At 34.8% G+C, this 14,343-nt stretch overlaps 1 protein-coding gene across 2 annotated transcripts in view; it reads right to left on the bottom strand.

The window, feature by feature from the left end:
• Positions 1-998, bottom strand: part of LOC308194076 (uncharacterized protein) — a 56,225-nt gene extending 55,227 nt beyond the window's left edge. For both annotated transcript variants that reach the window (XM_080589473.1, XM_080589474.1), the window contains exon 1: positions 511-998. In XM_080589473.1, coding sequence (XP_080445599.1) covers positions 511-659 — 149 coding nt within the window. In that variant the 5' untranslated portion in view covers positions 660-998. The remainder of the gene's footprint in view (positions 1-510) is intronic.
• Between the last annotated feature and the right edge of the window lie 13,345 nt (positions 999-14,343).

Consider the following 14,343-nt stretch of genomic DNA (forward strand, 5'->3'; position numbering starts at 1 on the left):
ATACTATATTGTAGAAACAAGAGTGCACTCACAAAAAAAAGAACTTCACGCTTTCAACATTTTTTTTTGCCAAAATGGATTTCTAGGTTCTACGCTAACATTAATAAATTCATTCTATCAACAGGAGCAATGTTCATTTTAGTGTCAGTTGTACATTGAATTATGATTATTTTTCTCTTCTAGACTTCTTTTAAATTATGGGTATGAGTAAGTTTGTAACTCAGGTGAGTTAGGACACACAGGCATCATCTTCCTCTCTTAAATATGTGTAGACAGATTCTCTCCTGAGCCACAAACTCAGCTGTAGTGCAGGAGACAGACACGCAGACATATGCTCTGCAAACAGAGGCTGGTTTGCTTCCTTCTCCCCCCTTCAGTAAATGTTACTGTGATTTTTTAGCTCCTTCACCTCTTTCAGTCACAAGAAGCTGGGTTATATGAAACACTTTAACTGGCAAGTCTTTTAAAACCGCTTCATCCTACATTAAACAGCTTAGAGAGCATTCCTACCTGAGCAGCTTGCCAGCAAGTCTGAAGAAACATTCTCTGGCAGGGAAATGGGGAGTAAGTGACCTCTGGAGCTGATCACCTGCAGCTGGAAAAGGATGTCTACTCCAGCCATCTGAGACTACTAGCAGTTTTACCTTCTGGCTTTGCATATGCTCTGCTTATGCGGAGTGTTTGTACACCCTTCTGCTAGGCACTGTGAAAACATAGTCCCTGCCACGGGTCCCATGAGATAAGCCCTACTACAAATCTGATATTCAAAATGGTTATACTATAGAAAATAGTGTAATGCATTAATGAATAGTACAGTACAGTATAGTGTTTTTCCACAGAAAAATTCCCATCAACAAAATACAAGAAATGAGTAATAATTGAAATACTTTCTAGGAACAGGACATTTTTATTATGATCTCAGACTTAATTCCTCACTGATCATTCTCAGCATTAATTCTTGCTTTTTATTTATTTAAAGAAAAAGACATTTCAAGCTACCTATTTAAATTTTATCAGTTTAAGCTCACCTATTGAAAAACTTTGCAGTTACACAATGGTGAAGCACTGCTGTTGATGTCAGCATTATTCTCCACAAGACCTTAGAAAAAAGCAAATAAAATAGCACAAGAAATTGAACACTGCACAAAATCAGGAGAAAGTGACGGGGTACCCTAACCCTCCTTATGCCTCAAAACAAAAAACGACAATGAAAACAAACAAACAAACAAACAACAACAAACCCTGTTGAAAAATAAGAACCACTAGTCTTACTAGTACAATGCCGTTTCTAGTTGCTTAAAATCAGGTACAAACAAAGGGCTTAGTATTGGGTACAAGAAATAGGCTGCTCCCTGGAATTGTAATAAAACAATGCAACCACTGCGAAAATAAAAAGCCAGAACAGTACTACATAGCCTGCACCTTTATTTTCACTTGCAGCTCCTGAGAGGACTGAAATTAGATTAATTCTTTCAAATTAAACAATTCTCTCACTGAGAGTGTTATGCTTAGTAAAGAAAACTGCTCTGAGAAGCCATATATTCACCTATTTTTCTGTTTTACCAGTTCTGGTTGTTTGCTGCCTTAAATATTACAAGAAGTTTTATTAATGTAAGATTTTTTTCAGCTTGAATACATTTGGATAATCCTGTCACGAATATCACGAAGACCCAAATTAGACAGACTGAAAACACATAACTTCCTTTATTCTAATTGAGTGAACATGCTGACCATGAACAAATCGCATTCTGGCAAACTATTAACTTGACAGAAATACTAATGTTTTTTGAGGGAGACTTCCAAAATAGAATGACTTTGATGATGATGATTCAGTCTCTGTCCTTATTAAATTAAAACAGCACATATTTCTCTCTTATTTCCCTGAGAGATGCATATCAATTTTATCTTTTGTCCCCTGGAAATCACTCAGAATTACAATTTACACTATCCACAGAAATGTAAATAGCAGAAAGCTTTGTTGCTCACAAAAGCAAAGTTCTACATCTTGACATTTTATTCCAGTCTCCGTTGAAAAACTCATGGACAATGGTTCAGCAACACTAGCTTTTAAATGCTCAGAATCTGGGACTTCCTACATTGGAAGACATAAAGCAGACTTATAGATTGAAAGAATAGAGATTATTAATTACAGAAATGAGGAAAGACGGATGACTAAATGACTTTTTATGGATATCAGACTGGTACAGAAAACAAGAACCAACGCTTGAACCCAGTGACGGTGTAGTTGTGATGGTGAGACCAGTTATTGGTGTGGGTTGAGAAGATATGCATTAGATTTGAACATTTAAAAAATCGTTAATTTATTAAATGTATTCAAATGTTGAGTTTTTTTATTTCTAGAAAAAAAAAAAATAGTAACAGAAATATCCACTACCTAAGGAGATGAAAGCACTGTCACTTACCACAATGTTTGCCCTCATTAGACATATTATTTGTTAGTGCAGCTTTGTCTAAAATGTCTTCTTACTAAGGACTGATTGATCCATAAAAATACCCAAAACATGGTAATTCCTATTTTTTGCTACTAAATTGTTCACTGTGGACCTCATATTCATTAGAGGAGATGCAATGAGGATGTTATCCTGATTATAGAAAACTGTCTTGCTAAGCCATGTGGTTTAGTATTTTTGTTTTACAACTTCTAGCTATTTGCTACCACAAATGTTGCAATTACTCTTTTTTTATTTATTTAATTATTTTTTTCCAGCTTGAACACGTTTGGATAACCCTGTCAAGAATCTAATTTAAGTAGCCTATCATATCTCATTAAAATACTTGTTGTGCCCAGTTTATATGCCAATAATGTGTCTATGGATCATATTTGCAATGGTTCATTAAGTAAGCATCTGATTACTTATGTCATATGCTGTTATTAATCTACTCCTATTTCTCTTTCATCTATTGCTGTTGTAATTAGTGGATAAAAGACAAATTTTAAAACACACAAAATTGGATGCAAAACACATTTCTAAACAATGGCCCAGTTTTCGTGAACTTACCACTGAAGGGCACCAGATAAGGTGAGAGGTATGTTACAGGGAACTGGAAGAAAGAGGGCTACACATAATGCTGGGAAATACGAGCTAAAGTAGGAGACAGAGTCCTGGCAGTCATCACTGGGTGATAAATGGATTGTGCTAGAGACTGAAATACTCCAAGTGCAAAACACAGGTCTAGCAGAGATCCTGAGAGCACCACATCACCGCTACCTCACCAGAGACCTGCAGTGTAAGGAAGTCAGTTAAAGCTTTACGGCAACTTCAAAATGGTCACAGCAGCAGTGATGATACTGCAAGAAAATATGTATAAGCAACAAAGGGTAACAATAACCAAAACAGTAGTTGTAAGCTCCAGAATACCTGTCTTGTCAAACTCTGACCCCACAGAAGAGAAAAATATCTTTACCTGTGAGCATGTCTGACAAGCTAGGAAGCCAAAAGCCACACCTTGTTGACAAAAAGAGTTATGACAGATTGATAAATAAGAGAGAAAAGAGCAAGACTGTAATGCTGTTTGTTTCTACAGTTACCTGTCAAATGTCAAGTACACTGACTTTTTTTTCCTGCTTTTTAAACAACTGGGAGACGGGCACATAATCAAGGAAATGGCAAATTCTTTAACAGAAGTAAAATACTATTAACCCCATAGACATGTAACAATTTTAAATGAATTGCATATAAGAAGTAGAACCACAGTAAGTATATCTATTTTGAATATAACAGAGGTAGAAGGTTTGTTCATGTGAAAATTCAACATTGCAGTTTTCTTCTGAATGAAAAAAGAGCAGTATTACTGAAAGGTTTTCTGTTGTTTTTATCTGTGAGACCCTAGGAACAGTAACTTATCATTACACAAGCAATTCAATTAAAGTAATCTTTTGAGATTTAATAACTATTTTCTGTAATGATCATAACTGTGCAAAAGGAAGATACAAAGTGTTCAGTTTTATTGCAATATTTTACACTCTGCTTCACTCTGCTGCCCCACTAATTTATAAGCTATATGTTCAAGATTGAAGAAAGAAGCAAACTCAATTACAAACTATGCAGCACAAGGGATATTCTGTTTTATAGTTATTCTGGTCTAATTCCAAATATAGAAAATGAGTTTTATATTCTTAACAAACCACACTAATCATTTAGGGGCCAGAAAATGCTATTCTGTGTAAAGGCACAGAATAGATTTAGTCCTGTGTTTTTAAGTATAGGTCTTTGTGGAAGCAGTTGCAGGATCAGCAGCCCACAAAGGCAGCCTGAAAAGAGCCTGCGCATGGAAGCTGTGCTCTCCAAGAAACTAATGCCAAGATACAGAGTATTACAGCCAAAGGAAGACTCTGGGCTGGCAGAGTCCTGTCATTCATATAAAAATCATTCTCCATAAGGAAGGAGGTATATATTCACATTATCTGCAGCTGTCTAAAGTTAGTGGCCAGTCCAGAGACAACTGTCCTCTGCATGTTCAGGAGGTGTTTTCCCTCATAACTAGGTATTTGACCCCAGACTAGCTACACAGTACTCATTCGTACAGAAAATTAAATGACAGCCCAGCTAACATTTTCACTTTCTAACAAAGCACTGCTAGCTAGTATTTTGTCCTTCCCCTCTCTCCTGCTGTCCCCTTCTCTTTTCACCCTCTTACTTTCCTTGTACCTCCTTATCTTCGGTATTCTGCGTCTCTATTGTTTTACTTTTCAGCCTTCACTTTCCTTCATTCCCTTGTCTATTATCTTCCTCCTCTTCCTCTGTCAGTACTTCTAAAATGTTTGTCCAGGTGTCTCATGATGTTAATAAATTGACTGATGAACTTGTGCTAAATGGCCATCCCAACAAGATCAACCAGCGTATCCTTCCTCATTAATTAATTTAATTATTTAATATTAATTATTAATATGCTTTAACTTTTTGTTAGCCTTGAAGTGGTAAGGCAGTTGGACTTGATGATCACAGTAAAGCCCTTCCAACTAAACTATTCCATTCCATTCTACTTGTTTCTTCCACTTTCACGATCTGCCCTAAGAACTGGAAACAAGTGAAGTTTTACTATGGGACAAAAGCATCCCACAGCCTATCAGTGACCTCTGAAGTTGTATCACCTTACTTTTAAGAAATACCACAAAGGTAGCTACATAGAGTCTGTGCTACTCAGTGGCCTTAGAAAAAGTATCTCCCATCCCTAGAAGGGAGGAAGGAATCCATTGCGGGAAGGAATGCTAAAGAGAAGTATTCAGAATTTATTCAGAGAGCAGAAAGCTCAAAAGGCTTGAATTCTGTAAAATAGTTCAAAGCCAATTCCTACATACTGTTCTATGCAGCTGTGAGCAGGAGCAGAAGATACAGAAGTATGATGCACTCATCAACTCCCTTCTGAGAATGACAATATCAGACAGTTCTGAGAAGGATTATCAATAAAAGCTTTTGATGTGACCTCTGCTGCTTGGAGCTCACTTAAGTGCCTCACTTTTACTCAACAATTCAAAAAAAGGATAGAATTAGCATTAGATACAAGAACTGACCATAGTGAAGGACATTCAAAATTTCTGAATGTCTTCCACACAAGAAATAGCTATAACTTGGAGAGGAGATGACAGAAAAGAGAGATTAAAAAAAAAAAAAAAGACCGCTCACTGTCTAGGAGGCATGAAACACAATAACAGGGTAGGCTCAAAACTAACAAAAATGAGCTATTTCATCAGGCAGGATGCATTACACTGTGGAACTCAATTCTGTAAAACACTGTTAAAAGTTGACAGAGATTCAAAAAGTGATTAGACAAAGTAATGGAATGGTTATTTAGGTAAGGGTGTTTCATGCAACAGTATCCCTTCTGACTCAAGAGCATCTATGACATTCTATGAGCATTTCTATTTGCTTGCCTTGTCCTTATAGTCTTCCATAAACCTCCCTAACAGCTAATAGTTACTGTAAGAAACAGAATAGCCTAAAAGGCCATTGATCCCATGTGCTGTTCTCATGCTTTGAAATTCAATGAAATTAATTCAATGTTTTACGCATTTTAGATTAATGCGCTTCTTATATAACAAAACAAGTGCCCTGAATAGTTAATAGCTCAGTATTGCCTTCCTGCTTCCTGTATTACCTTTTCTGAATGGATGGTTTGGAGCACAAAGATATCCTATGCACAGATCTCCCACACCAGCATCTGAGAAAAGCATGTGCATAATATAAAATCCAGGTTGATTTGGAGTCAATATGAAACCACTGATTGTTACTTTCCACTTTAGAGATAGGATGGTGCATGTTTTGCAAAGGAGTTATATTTTAGATTCCTCATGCTTAGGCCCAAAAGAGGAATGGTCTGAAAAGATATAAAAATAATAATTCTACCATCCAGAAGAGGGCAATAGTATCAAGGAAACTCTTAAAAGATGTGGATATAATCTCATAACACTAGGAAATAAGTATAATGCAATCCATATGATTCCTCTATCATTCCCAGAACAAAAAACAGCAGCAAGGAAATCTGAGGTTTTTAGATCTTACCAAAGTTGTCTTTTCCCATAAAGAATTCTTCAAACAGGTTGGTAAACAGCAAATAGTCCTTCTGAAGGTACACCTTCATTTCACATGCAAGAAACTGGCAATCTCCCAAAAGCAGGATTACTATTATTGTACTGCTTCCCTCATTTCTGAAAAAGAAAAATCCAGACTGCAAACTGAGCTAGGAATCAAAAAGGTGCTGAAAACCACAGGGAGTAACCCCATCTGATTGGGAAAGAAAAGACATTGCATTTTTCCTCCTCAAACCAAAGACACAGAAATCTTGATGTTGTGATTGAGCAGCAGAGTGTTGATTTCTTTCAGAAGTTTCCCAAGTCACTCAGCTGTTCCTGTAAATGTATATACAGTCCACAGAGATTCATGTGTGACATCATGAAAACAGACAAAAGAACAGAAATGAACCAGGAAGCAAAGCAAACAAAAGCTCCATACTAAATCAAAAAAGCATCCCATTTATCTTCATCAAGTTTGCCAAACTCAGGTTCTGACACTCCTACATAAATACAGAATGAAACACTGCTCCTAATATTGCCACCTCTAAAGGATTAGATCTTCAATCTTTTTAGTGTTCTTTAATGATTCATCTAAATAATGTATTTTGTCATTTAATATTTCGTTTAGTTTTGTGATCAAGTTATATAATGCATACATCAAGTTGCACAGCCTGCTGATTCTTCATTGAATTATGTACATATTTTTCTAGTCAAATTGTTATGCATATGTAGATCCATTTGCATAATTTAACAATCAGGATGCATAATTTATTACTTTGTTTTGCATATTTTAGCAACAAAGATCTGTGTCTTGTTGATCCATTTCTTCTTTTAAAGTTTCAACTGACTGCACCTTCCAGGATGAGCTACTGTATACACATTAACTGTTAAAATTTTGCAGAGCTTTACCAGGTTGCATACTTCAGAAGCTGGATTGCCTCTTGCGTGTTTGCTGGGCTTCATACCTCACCATCTGAACATACTTCGTCAATGGAGATTTGCAGTTATCATGAAGTTTCCCATGCTTTACTACCCAAATACATATTCAAATTAAATTATATGTGTTTCTGGCGAAGATACATACTTTGTAAAACAAGATTTAGCAAAAAAATGAAGTGCTATCTCATAGATTTATATGATCACAGAATAGTCCTCATTACTGCTTTCATTCGCTTATTAGAAATAGATTCTACCATCCACAACTCTATAAAAATCAATATACATTTGATTTTCAGAGCCTATTTCTTTTTTAATACATAGAGGAATATTTGTCATGTAAGGTCCAGTGATAAGTGTACTTTTCTCTCAGAGAACACATACTGCAAACTAGCACAGTGAGATCACCACAAAACATACATTTTCTTGTAACATACATCTGGAAATAGGCTATCACGAGACACTTTTTTATAGTAGAATAATATCTTTCCCCAGAACATGAAAAACAAACAAGCAAACAAATTTGAAGTCTGAGTATCTTAACTTCCAATACTCATGGAAAAGAAAGATGTTTCTGGTTGTGATCCAGCATCTTCCCAGGACAATTTAAGTCTTCTATATGCTTAAGTCAAGTATGAATAGTCACAATAGAAAACTCAGTTGAAAAAGTTGTGTATCTTCACAACGCAATCCTAGATTACTAAATTCATACCATCGTTCTTTATACAAAATTGATTACTTTATCACGTATGCAATAATAACTCTTGGGAGCATCAGTATTTTTTAAATTTCTGAAATTCTATAAAAATATTCTCTCCCTGAAATCCCTAAAATTGAAGAATATAACAACTGTTTTGATAGGAGCAAAATCATGACATGATTATCCGAGCAAAGGGATATGACTACTGATATTAGAAGTGGTTTATTTTTTATGTTTCTGTTTTTCAATCAGAATGGAACAGCATATATTGTGATGCAAGGAAAACAGGAGCTCGAAAATATGTATGAATGAACAAAGAACAACTGGCTATTTTTTTTTCCAATTTCACAGCATTCAGCCAGGTATTACAGCTGCAGTAGCCTAAAAGGTACTGCGATGAAGTCTGATCATGTGAACAGAAATCATCATCTAACCACACTTCAGCATATGCTGCCGGTTCTTTAACTGTTTCTATTTCCAAAACTGTTAAACAAATAGGGGTAGTAATATGTCGTGGCATTCATCTTAATAATTAAGAATAAGTAGGTATAAAAAATCTTTTTTCAGTGTAAATTGCCTCTGGTTCAAGAGCATACAGTTCATGCAAAAACTGATCATGCCAGCATATCAGTTACCAGCCACATCCAATATTTGACTGAACCTTAACTGGTGTAAGTGTAAATACACATTACTCACTACAGAAAACAAATATTAGCATATAGGTTAAATGAACTTTGAGAGACAGCTCTTGACAGAACGCCTGTGCTCTTACCTTTATTTAGCATGTGTTATCTGTTATTAGTCTACTGAAGAGCTAAAGTTCAGTAAGGCTACAAAAGATAAAACTCCAATAACCCAAATTGACATGCATCATAGAAAATAGAAAAGAAAAATAAAAGAGTAAATCTGTTAAAAGCTTGTCAATATTCTCACGACTGTTTCTTCAAAATCTATGCAACCCTGAGTCAGGTGTTTTTCCAATTTCTTTTATGCCACAACACCAGCTTCAAATAGAGAAGCAAACGTCCTTGTGACAATGTCAAAATCACCCAGACTATGACTGAATAGATGACATTACAATTCATGTATTTTTTGTGTTATTTTTAATTGGATGATGCTCAGATGATACATGATGCTGAAGTGCCAGCCTTTCATTAATTAGACAAATATATCTTTCTCTAAAGTATTTTGTCTATACATTGAGAGGGCTATTAAGTCTCTTCAACAGCCCACTACATAATTACATGTTCAGGGGAGAGAAACAGAGAAAGTGTTCCATTGAGAATTATGTTCATGCTCTTAAAACGCAACCCAAGCCAATAAGGGAGGAGTGCTAGGAAGAGGAGGGTGTAAACCTAACAAGCCTTCTGGAAAGTAGAAATGGGATGAAGATATATTAAATGTAAATGGAATTCCATTTTTAGCATGTGGTCAGTGATGTATGAGCTCAGAACTGAACTCATACTGCATGAAAAATAGGAATGGCTGGAAATCAGCTGTGCTACCAAATGGAAAATCTCGGAAGAAAGCACAACTATTGCTCAGCTCAGCAGTTTTACATAAGCAAGAAAACATCTCTTCTTTTAGCAACTTGCATCCATTTTGCTCAGCCTAGCAGTACATACCAAATTTTTCAACCTGGGTGCCAAAACTACTCACAATAGGAAATGTGGGTCCTAAAACAATAAAAGGAAATGGGAAGACTAAGGTCAAACTAGATGCCCAAGACATTTAAATAAATCAAACCTTAACCCAGAAATAAAAGCATGCTTAGAGGTTAAATATATATTTTAGTATCTCAAATTAAACAGGCTTGGTTAAAATTAAAAAATAAATGTAAGGATAACAGATCTTGGTTAGAAAATTATAACCTACATTTTGACATTTAAGTACTCAGCCTGAAAAAATCTCATGTGTATGTTTATTGTAATCTTTGTTTTAAATGGGCTGGAATCAGTTCATGTTGTTACAGTAACCTTTTAAAAAATATTTTTATTATTGTTAGAAATCAAGATTATTTTAAACATTTATATAAAAGGATGTGCATAATTTTTTATCAAAATATTCCGTATCAAGCATTTCTTATTATCATTTCTCATTTTACTCCATGAAAGCTAATGGTAATACTAGGGTTCCCCTCTTCTTTTAAGATTACCACACACAACGTCTAATGAGTCACCCTGGCTGCTTCATATTTAACTATATCCGCATTCATCCTTCTTTCAAAACTAAGCTTGAAAGTTTCAAAAGAGAAATCTCTCTCAAGAGTCAATTTTACTTTGAATTGATGATCTGTTTTTTGGTCCCAGTATAAAACCATCAACTTCACTTCTCCTCAGAAGTCAAAGTTGAGAATTGACTTTAGCCTCTATAGAAAAAATATTTATTCTGTAACTTTTTTTTTTTTTTGTGGAAGATAGAGCTCTAAAATGAAGTTCACTGTTCCAGACCACGTGAAATTCAAATGCAATATCCAACACACTCATCTATAGTAGACTGGATGCAAAGCATGTTTTTTAAGTAAACGAATAAAAAACTTGTTTATATTTAATAACATAATTAATTGCCTCAAGAGGTAGAATCGAGTCTCTAAATGAGGCTTTATGTTGTTCATATTGCCCTGTCATAGCCCTTAATATCCTGTTTTATCACCACAATGTTCAATTACATTGTAACTTTAACAGAGGGTGTTGGGAAGTCACGTTTTGCTTGAATAAGTATGAGTCAAGATAGCACCCTGCAAATACAGAAGCTATTAAAACACTATATGCTATAGGATATACCTCCTGTGCTATAGGATATACCTCCCTGTGCAGCTGTCCAACAAGAAAAGGATCGTCACTTGCAGGCTCTTGCAGTAATCGGTACTTAAGTGGATGCTTAATATGCAGAAGTCTTAATATTAGGATGAGCAAAAAGGTAGCAATGTCAGCTAATCTGCACAGGAATAAGGAAGTGAGATGAAAATTGTGTGTACTTTTCTAGGCCTTCACAGGACCGTGTCATTTACAGAACATGATTTTAAAACTGACATCTGTTTCTCTGTTGAAAATACCTCCTAGAAAGCAGGCAATACTTTAAAATGACTTTTAGACAGGGGAAGAAAAAAGGTACACCCATTTCAAAAATTTTTGAAATGAAAATCATTGGAATTAGAACCCCAATTTCAGAATGTCCTTGTATCACTACATACAAATATTTTGTAATATACATATGGAAAGAAACATGTACATAAATTCTCTGATATGCAAGTGAAGCCTAGCAACTTAGCATACATTTTTGCTCAAAATTGCATAAATGAGAACCTTGAGAATCACCAGCAAGCTCAGATTTTTGGCAGACATCACAGAAGAAAAATTAATTCACATTCTGTGTACGAAATGTCTGACCTACAGGTACTACAGCACTTACCTTTTATTGTAAGGATACTTAGGTTATTACATACAGCACACACAGAAACTTTTAGTTAAGTACTCTAAAGCAAAGTATTAGCTTCTATACACAATGTGGCATCCAGCAGAGATGCAGTCAGACTAGGAAAAATCTGAAATAGTTAAAGATCAGATTTGTTTAGAAATTATTTTTCAGTTTATTACTATACAAACTAAATTCTTTATCCATAAAATATAACATTAGAAATAATCTCAGCCCAGCCAGAGGACACTACATCAAGAAATTATACATATTTGTAATTTATACTACGTTGTAGTCTGTTGTGCATTTCATTGTGCAAAGTTAATAACAATCTGGGGCTTCTCAGCTTTCCTTTTATCTCCCTTTATGAAATTTTGTATGTTTTCCCAGATCACTTCTCTGTGGCCCATCCATGTTTTCCTCTCTTCAATAATTTAATTCCTGCCTTCATGACTGAAGCACGACTATGTTTCTCATTAGAGGGAGTCTATTTTTTAACTTTGCTTTTGTTACAGATTCATGAAATGCCTTTTGAAATTTTTAAAGAAGAAACACACTTGAACAGATTAAAAGCAGAGGAAAATGAACAGTAATGAGCTCATTTTCAGAGAAAAGAACTCATTAGCATGCAGACTTTTTGATTTCTGACAACAACAACAGCAAAAAAAAAGGTCCTGAGTGCAGTTCCTTGTCTTCTTATTGGAGGCTGGGGGGAAGAGCGGAAGGCAGGGGACGAAAAGCCTTTAATAAATATTTCTTTTTAATGAAAGAACATTTTATAACTGAAAACACAGTTCAGAGGTGAATTAGGGGAAGCAGTTCTACCAGTGTTTTGAGTTTTCTTTTTTTTTTTTCTATCCTCTTGTTTTCTGAATTATTTTAGAAGAGCGGTATGTGGTTTCATTACCACCTGGGAAAAAATTGAGACGAAGCTAGTGTTTTCATTCTGCAGCTGTAAAACTCATGATCTCTCAAAAATGTCATTAGTCTGTTACTTGAGATTAGCAATGTGTCTAGTGCTGAGGTTCCTTATCTGAGATGCAAGGGAAACAGACTCAAATGCCTGCCTGAAATAGATTGATTTGGGGTGGATCCTTTTCTTCATTTAGATGAGACATTATATCTTGGATTAAGGAAAGATTACCAGTCAAAATTATTTGAAAACATACATTTTTACAAATTGAAAATAAAGAAGAAGAAGAAAAAGGATGCAAATAGTTTTAATAAAACATTTTTCAGCAACAATCCCTTGTGGTGATATATTTCCAGCCACCTGTAGTCTGAACTATGTTACTTAAACCTTCCATTGAAGATCAGTCTTCAGAGGTACAACTCTGAAGCCATGTATAATCTACACTCACAACATTTTTATGAGAGAAAAATGCTGAATCTTATTTCCCCCTTATTTACACTGGTGCAAACTAGGAATTACCTGTTGGCAAAAAATGTGACCAAATGATCTCTAAATAAATTCTTAAAATAACCACATTCCTCACATATTAGAAAAAAAACAATGTAACTTCCTCCCCCCAGCTAATGAGTGAATAAGAAATATACCTTGGAATCAGATTATTGGTCAAATACCTTTCAATTGTATGCAAAGTCTATTATTGGTTTCAAGGGATCTGGAGTCAAGCTCAGATAATGTATGTATTCATGAAGCAGTATCATGAACAAGCTATGGGCCTCAGAGCACGTAGGCCCGAGGAAGAGTACATAGGCTTTACAGAAAGAAAGATTATTCTCAAGCATAAGAAGCATATTTTTTCTCATTTGTGCCTACATAACCTCTATTAGACCATACAAACTACTGCAAAATTTATCCATCGCTTCTAACACAGATTGTTAAAATCACTGAAAAAAATTTGAATCCCAAGAACAATAATTCTGACAAATGGACACCTCATCCATCTAGTAGTGTATCTAAACCATGTGCTAATTGGCATTCATGTAGTCTATTCTCTTCAGCATCTTAAAATATAATTATTTCATTTGCCATTTTTTCTCCTTTTAGCAAAGCTCAGTGTCCTAAGAAGCACAGTAAAGATCAATTACCTTGTTTTTATTCTTGTTTATAGTCAGGTATTTTACTGATTATTCATTATTACACACAGCTTAAAAATACTGTTGGATGTATGCTCTATATTGGCATGTGATAAACTTGGCCATTTTTTCTTTTCTGAAAAAACATGTAGCAGATGTTTCCAAAACAGATGTTACTCCCTACCAAAAAATAAAAATAAAAAATCACGTTACAAAAACTATTTTGTTAACTTTGCTCTCAGTATTTAAGCAAACAACTAAATAATTTATAAAAAATCCATAAAATAGAAAATTAATGTAAAGTTCAACTAGGCTAACAGAAAAAAAAAGGATGAACTGTGATACTGGAAATCAGTGGAAATTTCTCCAATTCTACACTACAGAGTGTTTTACTTAAGACATTTTAATGCTAAATGTGATTTTTATTTATCTATTTATTTTTTAAAAGGTGCATTTGAATGTACACTATCCATACAAATCCTTCATATCATTGTAAGAGTAAGTGAAAGACATGGACTACATATCAGTTTTCAAAGTAAAACAAAATTTAATATTTTATTAAATATCCTGAATATTGTTCCATCATTTTATCAGTCTTCAACAGAAAGATTAATACTTAAGTGAAAACAGGATTTTCAGGATTTTATCCCAATCACACCAGCCTGAAGGACAGAAAGAAGGAATACAATTTTACCATGTATCACGAAATCTATACACT

This window comes from Anser brachyrhynchus (assembly GCF_964034855.1).
Source record: "Anser brachyrhynchus genome assembly, chromosome: 4".
NCBI classification, from domain to species: Eukaryota; Metazoa; Chordata; class Aves; order Anseriformes; family Anatidae; genus Anser; species Anser brachyrhynchus.